The 16960-nt window shown below is 36.7% G+C and overlaps 1 protein-coding gene across 3 annotated transcripts in view; it reads right to left on the reverse strand.

Annotated features, from left to right (window-relative positions):
• plxna4 (plexin A4) overlaps positions 1–16960 on the reverse strand; it is a 341756-nt gene that overhangs the window by 316359 nt on the left and 8437 nt on the right. For all 3 annotated transcript variants that reach the window (XM_015352424.2, XM_069192541.1, XM_069192542.1), the window contains one exon: positions 2958–4236. In XM_015352424.2, coding sequence (XP_015207910.2) covers positions 2958–4133 — 1176 coding nt within the window. In that variant the 5' untranslated portion in view covers positions 4134–4236. The remainder of the gene's footprint in view (positions 1–2957; positions 4237–16960) is intronic.

Here is a 16960-nt window from a genome sequence, read left to right on the forward strand (position 1 = left end):
CTCAGCGGCATGCAGTAAAGTTATCAAATTTCATCATAAAATCCATCCATCCAGTTTGTAATTAAATGTAGCTTAAACCCACAACATTCTTGTCCGCAAAAGCACCGAAAGCATAAAATGAATCCTAGCTATATAAGTGAGAAAAGACATTTTGTATTTTTCATTTCTTTAAAAAAAAACACTAGCAAGTTAGAGAGTGAAGACAATCTTTCATCTGAACACATTATGCAATAAATTTAAAATATTGACAGTAAGTCTGGGTCCAAAGATATAATCCACACTTTTGTAACTGCCATAAAGTATACATTTAATTTAAAATTGGCAGCGACTTAAATGACTCACTCAAGCCCGTGGCTTACAAAAAATAATATGAGAAAGCTGGCAAGTGAGCTGAGGCTATTTGGCCCATCGAACTCATTTGACTGCTAGCGGCTAACGGATCCGAGTATCCCATTGAGAAGCCTCTTGAAAGAAACCAGAGTGTCGTCTCCAACATGGCTGGGTAGCCGGTTCCACACTTCCACAGCTCTTGTAAATCGTGCCTTCTGTTTTCAGTTTTAAATGCACTTCCCAAACATTTCCAGGTCAGGTTTCACTGGCAATTCTGAAGACGTTCACTGGCTGGGACTCAGTTTGAGGGGGGGGGGGTTCATTTCTTTTTGGCCACTAAAATGGTTTCAACTATTTCAAAAAATAGTCTTAGAACACAAAGTTTAAAGAAAATTAGATGGGGTACATTTTGAAGAAACCTCACCACTCAACCATAATAACACTAATCTGGGTCTGCCATGTGCCCTTGGATCTTCAGAGCACATATAGCTAAGGCAATACTTGGATGCAAACAGCAGTCTGGCTGAACAAGCATTTCAGAAAGGATAAGGCATTCACAAACCTAACTCTGCAACCATAACCAATTTTCACCTCTCAGCGAAACAAACCTTACATATTGTAAAGCATTAAAGTAGTAGCTGCAATGTTACTAGTTGGACTACACCGCAAGACATTGTTTTCAATTAACCCAAATACTAGAATATACTGCCTTACAGTACATAGTAGATGGCTTCATTTAGCTGTACAGAACATGTATCAGTATACAGTATGTGCCAATCAAAACAAGGAACAGCCTAATGGGCTGCATGACTAGTAACCTTTTTAGGAGGGAGTCTTAATTGGGAGAATACTTCCTTTCTAAAACAAGACTGAATACTGAAAGGCAGCACTAGTTATGCAGTGTAACCTATCTGAGTACATAACCTGTAGCCCAGGGTGTCAGCCCAAGCACTCTCCCAGTCTTATGATACTGGCTTCCATATCTTAATTGTCCTCTTTTTCTCTATGGAAACTGAAATATCTGGGACATCGATTGCTAAAAAAAAAACAAAAAAAAACATCAATAATATGAGAAGGGAATTTTCTTACTTTATCTGTATTGCTTCTGGAAAATCTTAGAACTATGCTCAACTTCTCATGCAGTTTAGCATTTTCTGAGCTCTGCTTTTATAAGACGTATCCTGAGCAGATATTGAGGTGATACTGTGTTTCTAGAGTCAGTGAGTGATGTAAACAGACAATAACTTAAAATATATGAAGTATTCTGAGGCAGTATATCTTCTTGCATAATTCAATATTAGATTTCAGCTATGAGACTTCAGCTTGCGTGGTGATTCTTGTAAAACCATCTGTGTGATATTATGAACCATTTCAAATTGAAATATTCCTCAGATATTGGCTTGTTGTGTGATACTAATTTAAATGATGGCAGAATTCACTTTAGAATTGCCTGTAAAACTATTCCTCTGACTTCTGAGATATCTCTACTTTGATGGAATAATGCTTATTTTAATCTCAAATTGATCCCAGATTTCTTTTTTCTTATCCAGGTGTAGAAACAATATGTGTTCCTTTTTATAATTAAATGCCTCAACCTGTCCTCTAGGGAGGTCTAGCAGCCATAGTTACAGCTACTGCTAAGCAGGCAATATTTATCTTACATTGCTTTTTATTTAACTCTTGCCTCCATGACTACATTGCAGGGTACCTTCGACCTGTATTAATTGTAACAGATTATATAAAAAATGTTGCTAGATTTAAATGTATCATTTTCTTTTGATTGTCATAACAGAAAAAAACAATTATAAAATACTAAAGACACATGTTGTTTACATTCTATTGTCAAATGTTTAAATAATATTAGTGAACAGATCAACGTCACCCATTAATTCATACAAATTCAAACTGTGGGTGAATGAAACCCTTAAAACCAACAGTTGTCGCTTGGCTGTTTTACCACATGTAGAAACTCCAGTGCTGGTTTGTTTACACCAGAACTAATGAAGCGCTGTATCATTCCAAAATATTGAATAATTAAGCCAAGACTAGTAAGAAATGAAATGTAATTATAAATCATTAAATTTCACAGAATGACTCTCCATGGAAGATAATTTTGTGTATCAATAGGAGCAGTATGTTAAGCTGTTCTGTTTTTAATCACCAAAAAAGAATGGGATAAAAAATCTCTCAAAAGATAATTTACCTTTTTAAAGAAAAAAATAACTGCACATGTTAAAAGCCCCAGTGTCACACAAAGGCTCCATGCTTATCTTCTAATTAAACCATGTGAAGAGACTGGGGATTATTTTCATATTGATACAGGGCATCGTTAGTTATTTCACAAAACACAGATATTCAATATAAAGTTAAGGCTTATGTATTGCCTAAAAATTTAAAAATTGAAAATGATTTTAAGGTGAACAAAACTTTAAAGATTCTTGTATATATAAACATCATAAAGCTGATGGAATCAAGACCTTAAAACAGACCTATGTTTCTACTGAGTTTTTCCATATCTCTCCAACATGCTTCCAACATTCTTCCAACATGATACACAGAAAAATAACATGTATAGTTTTTTTCCAAATCAGAGTACTGTAGAGCAAAAATAACAAAAGTGAACTTACTGCACTGCTACAAGGAATATCCTTGACTTTAAGCCAGGCCAAATCTAATGTTCCTTCCCCTTTGTAGCAAGACTGAAGTCTATCCTTGATGCGGTCATTGATGTTTTTCAGCATAAAGACACAAAGTGCAGATTCCTCTGGAGATTTGGTTCTCCTCTTTTGGCCTTTTGAAAATATGGTGTAAAGGACATCATCATCAGGACTAATGCCCAGTGACCTGGCTAAAATAGCACCAGCTTTTGACAAGTAAGCAGCCTGAAGCAACCGATATTCAATGCCATTCTTCATACAGCCAATGGGAACCTCCACATAAGAGTTAAAAGCAGTGTCTTCTTTGCAGAGACGGACAAGTTTGGATGTGTACACCTGCTCCTTGGTAGCAGAGCCAGTGGGACTGGTCATTTCAGGCTGAAGAGTCAAAAAATAGACAAAGTTTCCACTACTGAAGCCATAGACATAGTAAATATCAAAGTCTGGAATGATTGTGAAAGTATCGGAAGGAATTTTGATCATTGAGGCTACAAATTCATCGTGGAATACATAGGCAAACATCCCATCAGCCTCCGAGTTTCTTGTTAATTTCCGACTGGAGATAGTAGGGAAATATTCGGGCTTGCCATCCACAGCAGTTGCAATAAACAGTTTGTCAGCAGAGTCTTTGTTGGACACAATCACTCCAAACACTGAGCCACTGTCATTGACCCCAGAGAGGTAGTGCTCTTTCTTATGGGATGGCTCCCCAAGCTTGAAAAGATCCTCAAGCCTCAAAAGTTTGCAAATTCCCTGGTAAAGACTACCACAGGCTAGCAACCTATTTTCTTTATAGTCTATCAGCAGCATTTTGTTTATATTGTTCGTGAGGGTTAATGGTTCATGGCAAGGCTGAACTATCCTTGGAGGATAACACTTAGGGTTGTCCTCATCCGGTCCAGTTTGGTGGGTTACTTGCACCTTTAAGTCACTGGAAAGTTTGTAGATCCTATTCACAGCACCCAAGTAAACATTCCCATTTCTTGCATCAACAGCTAAGTGGTTGAAAGTCCATTCAGAATTTTCAGAATGGAAAGTGCTGAATTCCTTGTTGATGTGGACAGGTTGCCTGGAAGCTGATGAAGCTGTCAGAATTGGCAAAATGTAAAAGGTCAGAAAAGTCCAATTTCTCATAAAAGAAGCCATTTCTGAAGACTGAACGGTTTCTATTCCCAGCAAGAATGCTCAGTCCAGTAGATTCAGCTGGTCTTGATCAAAATCTGTTTTTCCATCTGAAATCATTGTGGACCTGCAAAAACATGGGAAAAGAAAAATATTTAGAACATTTGTTAACTTTTGCTTACTTTTACAACTATTAATATAACTGCCTCATCATTTTGAAGACATCTTGAGGGATTTGTAAGTGTAGTTTTCTTTGAAAGAGCTTCTCTGCCATTTGCTCAGGTAACTTCCTATTGTTTTGTTAATGTTATGGACAATAAAAATAAGACATGCCATGTGTCACAATATACTATTTTTTGTTTTTACTTGCAAACCCCGGTTGTACATCATCTTCCCATCTCGATCAGCAGATGCCAAAACAAGTGAAGAAACAATCAAATGGTTAAGACTGCTAATGCATATGGATTAACATTTATATTACTCTATGAAAGTGTGACACAAGCTACAAGACTGTTGTAAATCTGACATCTGTTCTGCCACAGAACAAGACAAAAAGCTGAGTTTTTATGCAGCCACCAAGTAAAAGTCGACACGATGTTAAGATTTTTTTCTTCTTCACTCTTATACCCAACGATGCAATAGGATACATTAAAAACTGCTCCACACATTTTTGTTCTTTGTCATCCTACTTCTTTTTTCCTGTGAAAAAGAGATTGTTTTCTTCTCAGTATTCGTCGTGCACTGCAGCTGTTGAAACCAGGACAAACAGCGCAATCTATTTACGCCCGAACAAAGTTCGCCACTGAAGCGTGTCTCCATATTCAGCGTTTTGGAGACTCCAGTTAAAAGCAGTCATACTGTTAGAAAAGCTTTTAACTTTTTCTAAAATTACTGTTTAAGATGACACTTGCCTTAAACAGTAATTGATAAGGTGTAAAACCTGACTGGTTCTATAAAATGCCCCAAAGCACAAAATAAAAAAACATCCACAATGGACGCTGTTAATATTCACTTCTCTTTCCACACGGGCACCAGTGTTTTTAATGCGTTTAAAATGTGTTTGCACTGAGATTTATCTGTACACTAATATAAGAAGGCTGCACATGCAATCGGCAGCACAGCAAGCCTTTTTTTCCTAATTCATTTTCTCTTAGGTTCAAAAATATGCTTGCCGCCTTGGCTATTTTTGCCTGCTCCTCAATAAAACTGTCCGGGAGAATGTGAACTGAAAGGTTGAACATCTAAGCCGGCCTAAAACATTCCACAAGTCAAATCTCACTGTCAATTTTCCAGGGAAATGCACAACCACCAGCTCTATAGAATGCTGCAGTAGCCTGGCTATTCATCTTTGAATCATTTATCAAACCTACAGAGAGACAATCTTGTTACATATGGAAGTGAACTTCACACTTACACACAGAGAGGACTCCATTAGCAAAAATGGATTTTCTGGCTAGCGCAGTTTATATGCTGTGACAAAGCCAAGAACTACCATCAATGCTCAACACACCACAAAACTGTGTCCATGCCAGCTTTGCGTAGGCCTGCTTCAACACTTTTAGGATAAATCTATTTCAAGATTTATTTCCTTCGGCTAGTTTGTTCAGGTACTGTATATCCAGTACCTTAATTTATAAGAACTGCAGCTCAACCACAAGAGAAGTACATGAAATAAAGTAAATAAAAAATACCATCTGACTCATGTCTTTAAGATTTACCATTCAGACACCAAACTCAAGTTTGTCACTGACAGTTAATTATCCTTCCCACTAGGAGTGCGCATTCAGCTTTATTTGTCTTTGCTTGTTGATCACTGTGTGCTAATAATTAAATTTCAAATCACACTGGGCATATGCCATTTTATACTCCATGTTTCTAGTTCAAACATTTTTTATTTACTTTCAGTGTGTTTATGTGCTTCAAAATGCCAATAGCAGGATTATACACCCCAAGCAGAAGTATAAAATCCCATAGCAACATGACTGTATTGGATTTTTTTAATTACATTCTTTTCAAGATGAAATTTGCATACTTATGAAGCATTACCTATATTTAATTTGCTTTTTCCGTCTTATCTTGATTTGGTGGAAAACATGGTGCTCAAGTAAGCTTACAATTGGGTAGCAATAGAAAAATCCTCTAACCAGAATGCGGGACTAAAACCTGGAGATTATATCTGCACTCTTGCTGTGTTTGAGTCCCCTGTGACAGAAAGACAGACTGGCCACGTACTGATGGCAAAGCACCCTGGGATCCCCAGGCCCTGTCAATGACCAAACAGCCATGGGACTGTACCCATAGGATCTAGCTTTCTCATGACACATTATTTGTCATGTTTCCATTGTGAATGCGCAATAACAAACAAAAGCAAATGGTTTACTACTGATAGCTCCAAAGACAGTCATATGCATTTAATTAGTGTTGCTACAATAGCATCAAGTTACAATTTCAAAATTCCAAATTGAAGCATAAAGAAGAAATATGTCTGTATCAATATGTATCAACACAGCAGAAAGGGCCTTTGTGATATAACCATGTGTTCATTAATGGATCTGTGTTTAAACTAATCAAGAAAAGGTTAATTCATCTACAGTTTCAATATTTCATTGTTTATATATAATGGTAAAAACAACTTTAGAGAGAGACTTTAAGTCATTATAAATGTAAATTATATACACAGAGACACTCTTCAGAGCTTTTATGTAATTTGGGTACCCAGACCTTCTGTATGATTTCATTTTTTTCAACAAGCTCTCATTTCTTACCAGAGTAATTCTCTTTCAAAAACTAATAGAACCAACATTACCTATTTAAGACCAATTTGTAACACCTCACAGAATGATTGTATTCACATACCTATATGAAACAGACCATAGTATTTTGTCATTCTAACAGAAAAAAACAACACATTGCACAAGGTATAAAGTAGATATTGGATACCCAACCTCAAAATTAGGTCCAGGTTGTCACTCACATGTCATTTTTCCAATTATTGGTTTTGTCGCAATTGTTCATTTTGCGAAGTTAAAATTTGAATGATATAATAACTGGCAAGAGTGACACTCGACACACCTTGTCACTACTAGTGCTTCCTCTACAGCAGTGCTGTCAACGCCGGTATCCTCACGAAAACAAGAATAGCCTACTTAGCCACCTAAGACAACATGGTACAAGCTTTTCTAATCCTTAAAAACTTCGCTGAAGAGTAATCACATTGATTAATTCTCCTCAGATACAGTAATTAACAGAAGTTGTTTAACATGGCTTCTATTTTATTTTTAGAGCATCCTCTGCCAGATGTGCTAAACTCATCAACCAGTCCTCCCTCCAGACACAGATGACTGCTCCTTCTTTGCTTTTCTGACACACTCTTTTGGAGCTCTGTGTAATTGGCTGGTCCTGCATTCTCCTGTTGGACTGGAACTAAAAGACAGCAGAAGAAAGAGGAAGCCAGACCCATCCAAGAGGGGGAATAAAACTGACATAATGAGAGAAACATCTGAATATTATTACAAATCGAGTTTTACTGTCCCAGGAACCCCACTCCTCTTCTTTATCCATCAGACTAGGTAGTGGATGAAATGCAGATCCAAGCTCAAATTGAAATATATATCAAGTAAAACAAAAAGGAAGTTATCACAGAAGCTCTTAATGTGTTATTTTCACTCAGCATCAGGGATTCTGCTCCCTTTGATATCTGGGAAGGAATATACTCACTCAGGCTCAAGTCTGTGCCTATATATCAAAAGCTCCACCCTCCTTCACATGCATGATCAGCCTCAAGTGCTACCAGAAGGCCCACAAATATTATCAAACTTCACTAATTTCATATACATTCATATAAAACTACACACTGCAGAAAACTACACCTGAACAGCCAAAATGTTGTGTCTCTTTTATTTTCAGTATGGGATAAACCTTCACCATCATTCCAATACTATTAGTGTACCTCTTTACTATAACGCATCAACTAACGAAGAGAACGAGTTTCACTCCTCTCACAACAGCTAGATGATTTTAGAATATTACACACAAACATTTGTTTGTAGTAGTGTAGTATAGTATGCACCTTGGTCGTCCTCCAAAAACCCCAGCACAGGTATCAGAAATGTCTACTCTGAAGAAACAAACTTGCAGGCTAATATCCTTCCTTCTACTGGTGCCATGGAAAATCAGCATCAGACAAACTATTCAGCCAGTAAATAAACAAGATATTATATATATAATAGGTACTTAGACAGTGAGGTAGTGAGGTTAGTGAGGTTAGATAGTGAGGTAAAACTATTTTAATTTGTCATCCCAAGTGAACTTGTGTGAGATTCATATCCACGGTGGGTAAAACGTATAATGAAACTGAAACTGAAATGTAATATTCAGCCTTTTGTTGCTAGGAATCCATATAACCTTTAAGCTGAGGACAATTAAGGAATCGCGTTAAAGCTTCACAACTTACACATTGGTGCCTAATTGCAGTGAATTTTAAATGTCAGTCCAAACGGTTGATTTGTCATGTACACAGTTTTATCAAAATGTAATGGGTGTTGAAGTGCAAAAAGTACATTTTTCCACTGCTCTGCTCTTTATTTCCCTATTGGCGACACCACCAGTCCACCAATAGGCCTACAGCAGGGTAAAGATAGGACGCATGTGTAGTTTAAGAGCTCAGGAAATTACACAGCACTTTAAATTACCCTAAAATCTTAAGTTGCGGGCTATTCCGTGACAAGTAGGGCATGGGCCAACCATTTCTAGGCCTAGATGATACGGCTGGCGAGGTGTTCCACACTCCTTAGCCTTTTTCGATGTACCTGGCCACCGTCAGGGCCTGTCTATATCAACCAGCACCTTTTTTAGAGTCTAATGAGCGTTGGCATCAGGCGCCTCAACCCAGCCTTCGGTTCATCTCACAGCGACAGCTCTCCTTACCAAAAGTTGCCCACTATGTGGCTGGCATTCCACATCAGTGGCTGGGCTACTTACCCACTTGAAGTCTGAGACTTATAGTCATTCACTTTACCAGATAAAACTGTGACACTGCCCTGAGGGAATCCGTGAAGAGAACCAGCTACTAGCTGGCTCCATTTGTCTTTTGCCCCTATACCCAGGCCGGCCAACCAATTTGCACATCAGGACTGCTATAGACTTCCACCACCATTTCCTCTGGCTTCGCTCTGCCCAGGCATAGTTCATCATCTTTCATTTCATATCACAACATAAAAACCATACACCAAACCACCAATGCAGAAAACAAGCTCTATATAAGACGAATTGCCAACTACTGCTATTCTACGACCAAAATAATGGACTGGAATTAAAAATAATTCCTTATTCTCTACTTCTCTAGGTCCTGCTAGGAAAGGTGGAGAAGATTTAAGGTTAAAAGGTTTAGTTTCTCAGTTTTTAAGACCAGCAAAACAGTTCCTGAAGTCAGTAAGTCCAATTAGATGAAAACAACTTCTTGTTTCGCTTAATATAAAGTCACAAAATCACTCAGTTCAATTCAATTAAACTTTATTGTCATTAAACTTACACAGGTGCATAGTATAATGAAAAGTGTTTCTCATTAGTCACTCAGGTGCAGTATATAAATAGGACAGAAGATAAGACAATAGACAGTAACACAATAGCAATAACAGTGACATGTAATAACATAACATAAATAACATGTAATCAAGTAATCAAAACTGTGCAAAATTCAGTTGGACTATACTGCACATTTCATCAGGTGCAAGGAAAACAAAAAAATGATACTTTGATCACTGACATTTCATGAAAGTAATGAACTGGGTGAGGTCTGGAGCTTAAGGTCTGTGAATGTCATTTTGCTTTTGTGCAGAATGATATTTTAATGCAATTAAGTATGTTCAGTAGTTCATTAAGTCAGTAATGAATATCATCTGCAATTTCCTCTTATCTTATTTCTTATGTGATGCACATCCTGCTTCATTTTTTCTGCTGTAGTTTCAGTATATTTTCTGCATTTACTTTCCATACAATTTGAATGCATAACTTTATAACATCTGCCGGAATTATAATGAACAGAAACTGCCCTCCTGTTGTGTTAGAATTACTAATGACAACTCCGCATCAGTTAATGGATACCTCAAAGAGGTCTGATACTGAGAAGGCAGGCAATAAGCACAGGACAAGAAATGCCTGTGCAAGAAATGCAAAAATGTTACTGCAATGTGTGCACAGGTCAAATTTGCAACTCTTGATCTATGAATTGCCACAGTGGCACCAAGCCTCTATAGCACACTATATTCTTTGCCGACGACAGGATACACAGGATATGACAGGAAAATATCAGAAGTCCCCAACTTACTTTTGGTAAGTTATTATTTCACAGGAAATGATTTCATTCAAGTTTTAGAAAAATACTTTGCCTTGCAGGGGCTTGAGACCTTATGGTGTTGGTATTGGTTTCAGGAAGTGGTTTATGAAGTGGTTCATAAATTATGAAATAAGATTGATTTCAAGCCTATCTCCTTCTGAAAATTGAATTTTTGCTATTTGTACCATGTTGGATGGGAAGGGGGTCTTCACAGGAGCTACAAAAATCAACCAGAACATTTTGGTTTCCCTGGAATTATAGGTTTTAAGGATTTGAGGATTATTCTACAGGTGAATGTATTGTACATTCAGGTATTGCTTAAAGCCAGTTTGGCAAAGGTAAGATAATACACAGTTCTGACCAAACGGGGATCTGACTATAACTTTGGATTTGTTTATGGTGAGATATAATATAATAAAATGCTACAGGGTCTGTTTCCAGTGGAACTGGTTTGAACTTGCATGGAGAAGTTCTTGATAACAGCATCTTTGAAAATATCAAAATCTCACATGCACATGAGACATATGATTGACAGGAACTAGGACAAAAAGATATTATCCTGGCTAAGACTTGGCATTTGGCACCTACTGTAGATGCATATAACTAGGATTTTGTAACACAACATACTCCTGCAGAGGCTAGGCAACACAATGTGTTTTTTCTGGATGAGTTGGCATGGAGTGGCCCAATTTAGAAAATAATATCCATTGAATGCACTTAAATATGCAACTGTAAATAGAGATACAGTGCCTAATAGCTAGGGCTGTACATTGGAATGAACAAGTTTTCTTTTGTTTTTTTTCTAAGACTTCACTTCCAGAGCAAGTAAGAATATTTTAATCTCTAGTGTTATGTTATAAATATTTATTTAATACAGCCTGGGAGTCTAAGCAGAGCTACTGTAAATCATTACCATGTGCCAATCACACAAGAAGCATTTAGGTACTCAGTGCCCTTAGAATCATTGAATAACCAGACCAACATTTGTTCAACATCCAGTTTTCCCAAAGTTAATATTAAAAATATTGTATTTATATGTGCATGTCCACAATCTTAAATTGTAGTACATGGATAATATATAAAAAGCAAAAGTAAAAAAAATCACGAAAGAAAATCACCACAAAAAATGAGTAAACCTATGGCAATCTGCTTGGAGTTTGTATGTTTGTATATTTCCTGTGTTTGCATGTTTTTTAGCTGGGTGCTCCAGTTTCCTCCCACAGTCCAAAGACATACTGGTAGGTTAATTGGCTTCTGGGAAAACTGGCCCCAGTGTGATTGTGTGAACGTCTGTGCTTGTATGTACCCTGCAAGGGACTGGCGTCTTGTCCATGATGTATCTTGCCTTGTGCCCGTTACTTGAGGAAGGGGTTAGAAAATGGAAGGGTGGATGTATTATGTATTGTCCACATGTTTCACAATCATGGAACTACCCAAGTGAAGGCTCTACTGCTCATTATGTGTAGACTGATGTTGGGTAAAAAATATATCAATAAGCAGTTCTCAAACTTCATTATTGGACTTTAGTCACTTGTGCATTAAGTCTTCATAGTAACTTGTAGAAATGCCTTTCATCTGCTTATATTTAAGCAGCAGAACCTTACAAATCTCTAAATTTCACAAGAAGCTAACACTATTTACACAGAATGCAAAGTGTAAATTGTTAACACAGAATAGTTTTGTTAGCACATGAGCTGTGGAATTCTGCATGACCTGAAGCCTATTTACAATCTTACAATCTTACTAAATATCCCAGCAAGGCAAGTGTCCAATCCTGATTAAATAAAGGCACGCACTGTAGCATCAAACAGCAAGAACAAGTACTGTACCTTGTCCTGGAAATGTTACACAGATGGAAAAATGATACACCTGTAACATTTTAGCATGGGCTTTAAATGATAACACAAGGTGAAAAACAACACCAAAATTCAGTCAAGGTGTTTCATTTCAACACCATAATACATAATCCAAAAACATTTGTTTTTGAGAGCCAATATGCATAACATCCATCTTACTGCAGTTTAGTTAAATTAAGTTGTGGATACATCCATATCTTAATATCAGACAGACAGCTGTTAAGTGCAGAAAGTACCTCACTGAGTGTGCTTAATCAAAAAAGCAACTTGCTGCACATAAACAATCTCACCACTACTGTGAAAAGAATGGGAATGCTTACACTCTGTAATTACAGTTTCTGCTATGTACAGCCCACCCAGGCACAGATAAATGAACAAATGCATTGGACGGCCATGGGCGTGCAGGTGTCAGGAAACAGGCTACTTTCAATTAACCAATAAAATGACGAGGGTGTCATCATGATGTATGTTGTCTTCACACCACAATATTTTAAAAACATTGTACCAGTATTTTATACCCTAGATGAGCAATAGAATCCATGAGGTAAAAAAGCAACGATTAACACAGTCTGATGTTCCTCATAGCTATTATGATTAGATATGTTTAATTAGTTAGATCAGTTTTACTTAAATGTTTTCTTTAATGTCCATAAACATCAATCCAATCCAAATCAGGGGTTGCAGGGGAGCCAGAGTCCATTCTGGCAAGCAACAGCCACAAGGTGTGACGCACCCTGGACAGGACTGCAGTCATTGCAGGGCACACACAGACACAATCACAGGCAGAGACTCACACCAGAGCCAGTTTTACTAGAAGCCAATTAACCCTGGGAAACACAGGGAGAGCATACAGTACAAACACCATGCACATAGCACCTCAGAAACTGAACTCAGGGCTCCAGTGCCGCACAGCAGTAATATTAACCATCATACTTCCCCTATAAAAATCTAGTCATATAAAGCAGGACTCATGTGGTATGCAGTGGTTATTGGTCCATTTTTAAACAATACATTCTTTAAATGGAAAACCTAGCACCTGTATGCCTCTTCTGATAAATCTAAAGCACTAAAGAGTCATTATTTTATCTCACATTGGTCTGCACCATTAGCTGTTAAATATACTTAGCAATATAAGTATCTACCTTTCTAGTTTCATTCCATACTTTATTATATCTTCACAATTTTCTTAAACAGAAAGAAACCTTTTCACATTATCGAATGCTTAAAACTGTCTCCTCGACTCAATTTCTCAATGGCTCTTCAATTAGCATTTCCTTTTAGAAAAAAAATGCATTATGCCTGAAATCACCTTGTAAAATAAGCATAACTGGCAAAGTGCAAAGCCCATCAGCTCTCTTATTAAAAAAAAAATCTGCTTTCATCTGAAGATGTAGGAGACTGTGACAGAACTGTAATCTGATGATTTTACTACTTTCATATCAGAATTTATCAATTAAGGCAGAAACAAAACTATGAACATTTCTGTGGTGTTAGGATATTAACTGAGACTAAGTACTGTTAGCAGAATTATTCGCTCTCCTCTTTGGCTTCAAAAAATTAATTATTTTCACTAGCCTTTGAAATAGAAAGTGAGGAAAAAACAATATCTACAGGAATATGGGGATGCTCCTGGGGTGATAATAAGAAACGTGCATTACAAACTTTCATAAAATGGCATTATACTGTACCAAACTGTTTTTTCCTGAAAAGGTTTAATATCTACATAGACTATAATGAACAGAAGCTGCCCCCTATTGTGAGTGAACTCCTAATGACAACTTCAGCATCAGATAATTGTTACCTCTGTCATGCACACAATATTAGCAGATCACAGAGACTCGATTCATTTTTGTTGTTACTTCTGGGTTTATAAATAAGAACATAGCCACCCTGAGGTTACAAAATGTATTTTCTTTCTGGAACCTTTTATTCTAAATGAGCAGGAGCAAACCCAGATGATATCCCCCAAATTAGATGTCAAAATTATGACTACAGATGAGCTGAAGAGTATATTCATTTCTCCAAGCAATTAAACGCATGCCGAAAAACAAGTTCAAAGGTAACCATGGATGCATACATCGAGCTGGGAAATCAGAGTATATGACTTAAAGACTACGGATCAATGCTTGGCATTTTTTTCTTTCTGAAAGTTGTTTGGTGGTGGGTGGTGAGGTGTTTGATGAAACACTAAGGACAATTCAGATGGGAAGCAGCTGGAATAAGATAAGACCATACAGAACATGTGTACTTAGGCTAAAATGCTTCATCAGGCATCATAAATCCCAAACATGTGCTATGTGCCAATATCAGAGATGACAGAAGCTGAGAACATTATTAAGCTTCCAAAACTGACATATACTGTATATTGTATTCTGGGTGGGTGATGAAAATTGCTAAAAACAAAATAAACTTTCAAAAATAATACTTCACAACATGGATGTATCTAAGGTGTTTGATTCACATAACACATTTGCTTTACTTTGTTCCACATGGGTTTGTTCTTTAAAAAATATATGTCCTATAGCATTCTCTCTCTCCCATAAATAATTAAACCATTTCACAAAAGCATGTGAGTAGAAGTGGAAATAGCACGTAAAAACTCTGGACTCAACATAATACACTGGCTAATCTAAAAACAGCATCATGTCTTAATCAGAAAAAGAAGAAGTGATACAGCACACCCAGGGAGAATCAGCAGCTGGGACACGAAACAAAGCCCACAAAAACCATCACTTCACCTGCATCGCAATACATCAGCAGTGAGACTTGAGTTCACGCTGGAAACAGCAAGCAGACTGCACAGTGACTCATTTCCACCAGACTTTTTTATTTTCAATTTTCTTTCTCATCAGCTTTTCACTACTTTCAGAATGTTGGGCAAGCATCGCTCCTGAAAACAACAGTAGAGGTACCGCAAGCCGACACAGCTCTGGTCTGACGTTACTTTTAAAGAGATAAAAGATCTCGTTTTAAATCATTCTTAAAGAGCCTAAAATACTATATTATTGTTAGGAAACATAAGTAAATGATCAAGTGATTAGTGGATAATACACATCAGGAACGTAAGCTTACTTAACAGACTAGATTAACCTCTTAGGTAATACCCGATCATCATGGTTTTATGGTGATTATGAAACACTTTCCATTTTTTTAAAAGCTGACGATTAGAATCGTTCAGCTTGATATATCAGCTTTATACAAAGGCCATAGATTTGTCTCAGATTACAGAATAAGGTGATCTTCCATTTGTTTCACCTATACATTATCAGGACACTTTTTCACAGAAGGTTGCGATACATTTCCTTTAATATTTCAAATTTAGATGTTTAAAATTTCTAATAATTTTTTTATCCTTGAAAGACTCATCCCTCTTATGATGTTTATTCTCATTTTAGAGCAATGAACAAAACGTTCAAAAAGCTGTGACTACACAATTTTAGTGTTATTATATGATACTGTACAGTTCAGTAAACTGCTTACAACCAGATTTACGACATAAAAATGTAGTTAGAAGAAAACAGCATTTTTGTTAAAGGCTTTCACATTGTTAAAACAGAAAGTAACCCAATGACCCAACCAATGGCTTTGCAAGTGGGCATGACAATCAATCATAAATTCTAAAACAAAATATGCTGTTTCTAGACCTGCAGGTACTATATTGTGTTCAATTAAACCCTCACACATACAACCCAGATGGAAAGTTACATTCTTAAACCACCTGATCTCTTTTAGATTGCATACTGATACAGTTCCAGAGGTCTTAAAGACATACAGGCAATCCTATGTTGCTTCATTCACATAAAAAATGGGAGAAAACTCATTGTGATATAAAGATTGGCTTATATTTTCCTACCCTAGTCATTCAATTCATAAAACTGTAGTCTTACACAAGCCCTATGAGAACCTACTCTTAATACATAGGCACATCAGGAGCTTTTGCAAAAAACAGTTTATCTGTAAGAGAAAACGTCCATTTTATCTTCTGGAGAATTTAGAGTTTTCAGATACTGGCTGCATATTATTTATAGATATTGACACAGTCGACTTAATCGTACAGTCTGTCAATGCAGTTGGGGCTCTCTGGACATTACTAAGTATTCAGTAGTAGAATCTCTTTCACTGAAACTTTGTACTATTTGTAATGAAAGCTATAGCTTTTCTGAGATACTCTGTAAGCAATAATAACCATGTCATAGATAAATTGGGTAATTACTTAAGGTGTACCAGTGCAACAGTGAAAGATAATCTGTTAACAATCCTGTATTTTTATATCATTGCAAAGTACTGCCTCATTCATAATATAAAGTGACAAAGAATCTGCCTTATCTAAGTGACTAAGTGTATTTAGGAGAAATTATTCTCCTTTCTGTCCCAAACTGGAAATGTAGTCTTTTTACTTATGATATGGCCATACCTGAATCTATCAACCTTGTTGCTAATAACAGAACATATTTTAAGCATAGCATTATAAAAATTCCTTAAGTTAATTCTGCTGTCAATTAACCCATGTGATAGTATCACTTTCCATTATTCGAGTAGATAATTGTTTGAGTTTAGCAATTACCATTGCTAAATGATGTATAACAATTATGTGTTATACGTACATTTTATACATGAGGATCCTCCTACTGTCTCTCAATGGATATATGAATTTAACACTT

Source organism: Lepisosteus oculatus, chromosome 7 (genome assembly GCF_040954835.1).
Source record: "Lepisosteus oculatus isolate fLepOcu1 chromosome 7, fLepOcu1.hap2, whole genome shotgun sequence".
In the NCBI taxonomy this organism is placed as follows: domain Eukaryota; kingdom Metazoa; phylum Chordata; class Actinopteri; order Semionotiformes; family Lepisosteidae; genus Lepisosteus; species Lepisosteus oculatus.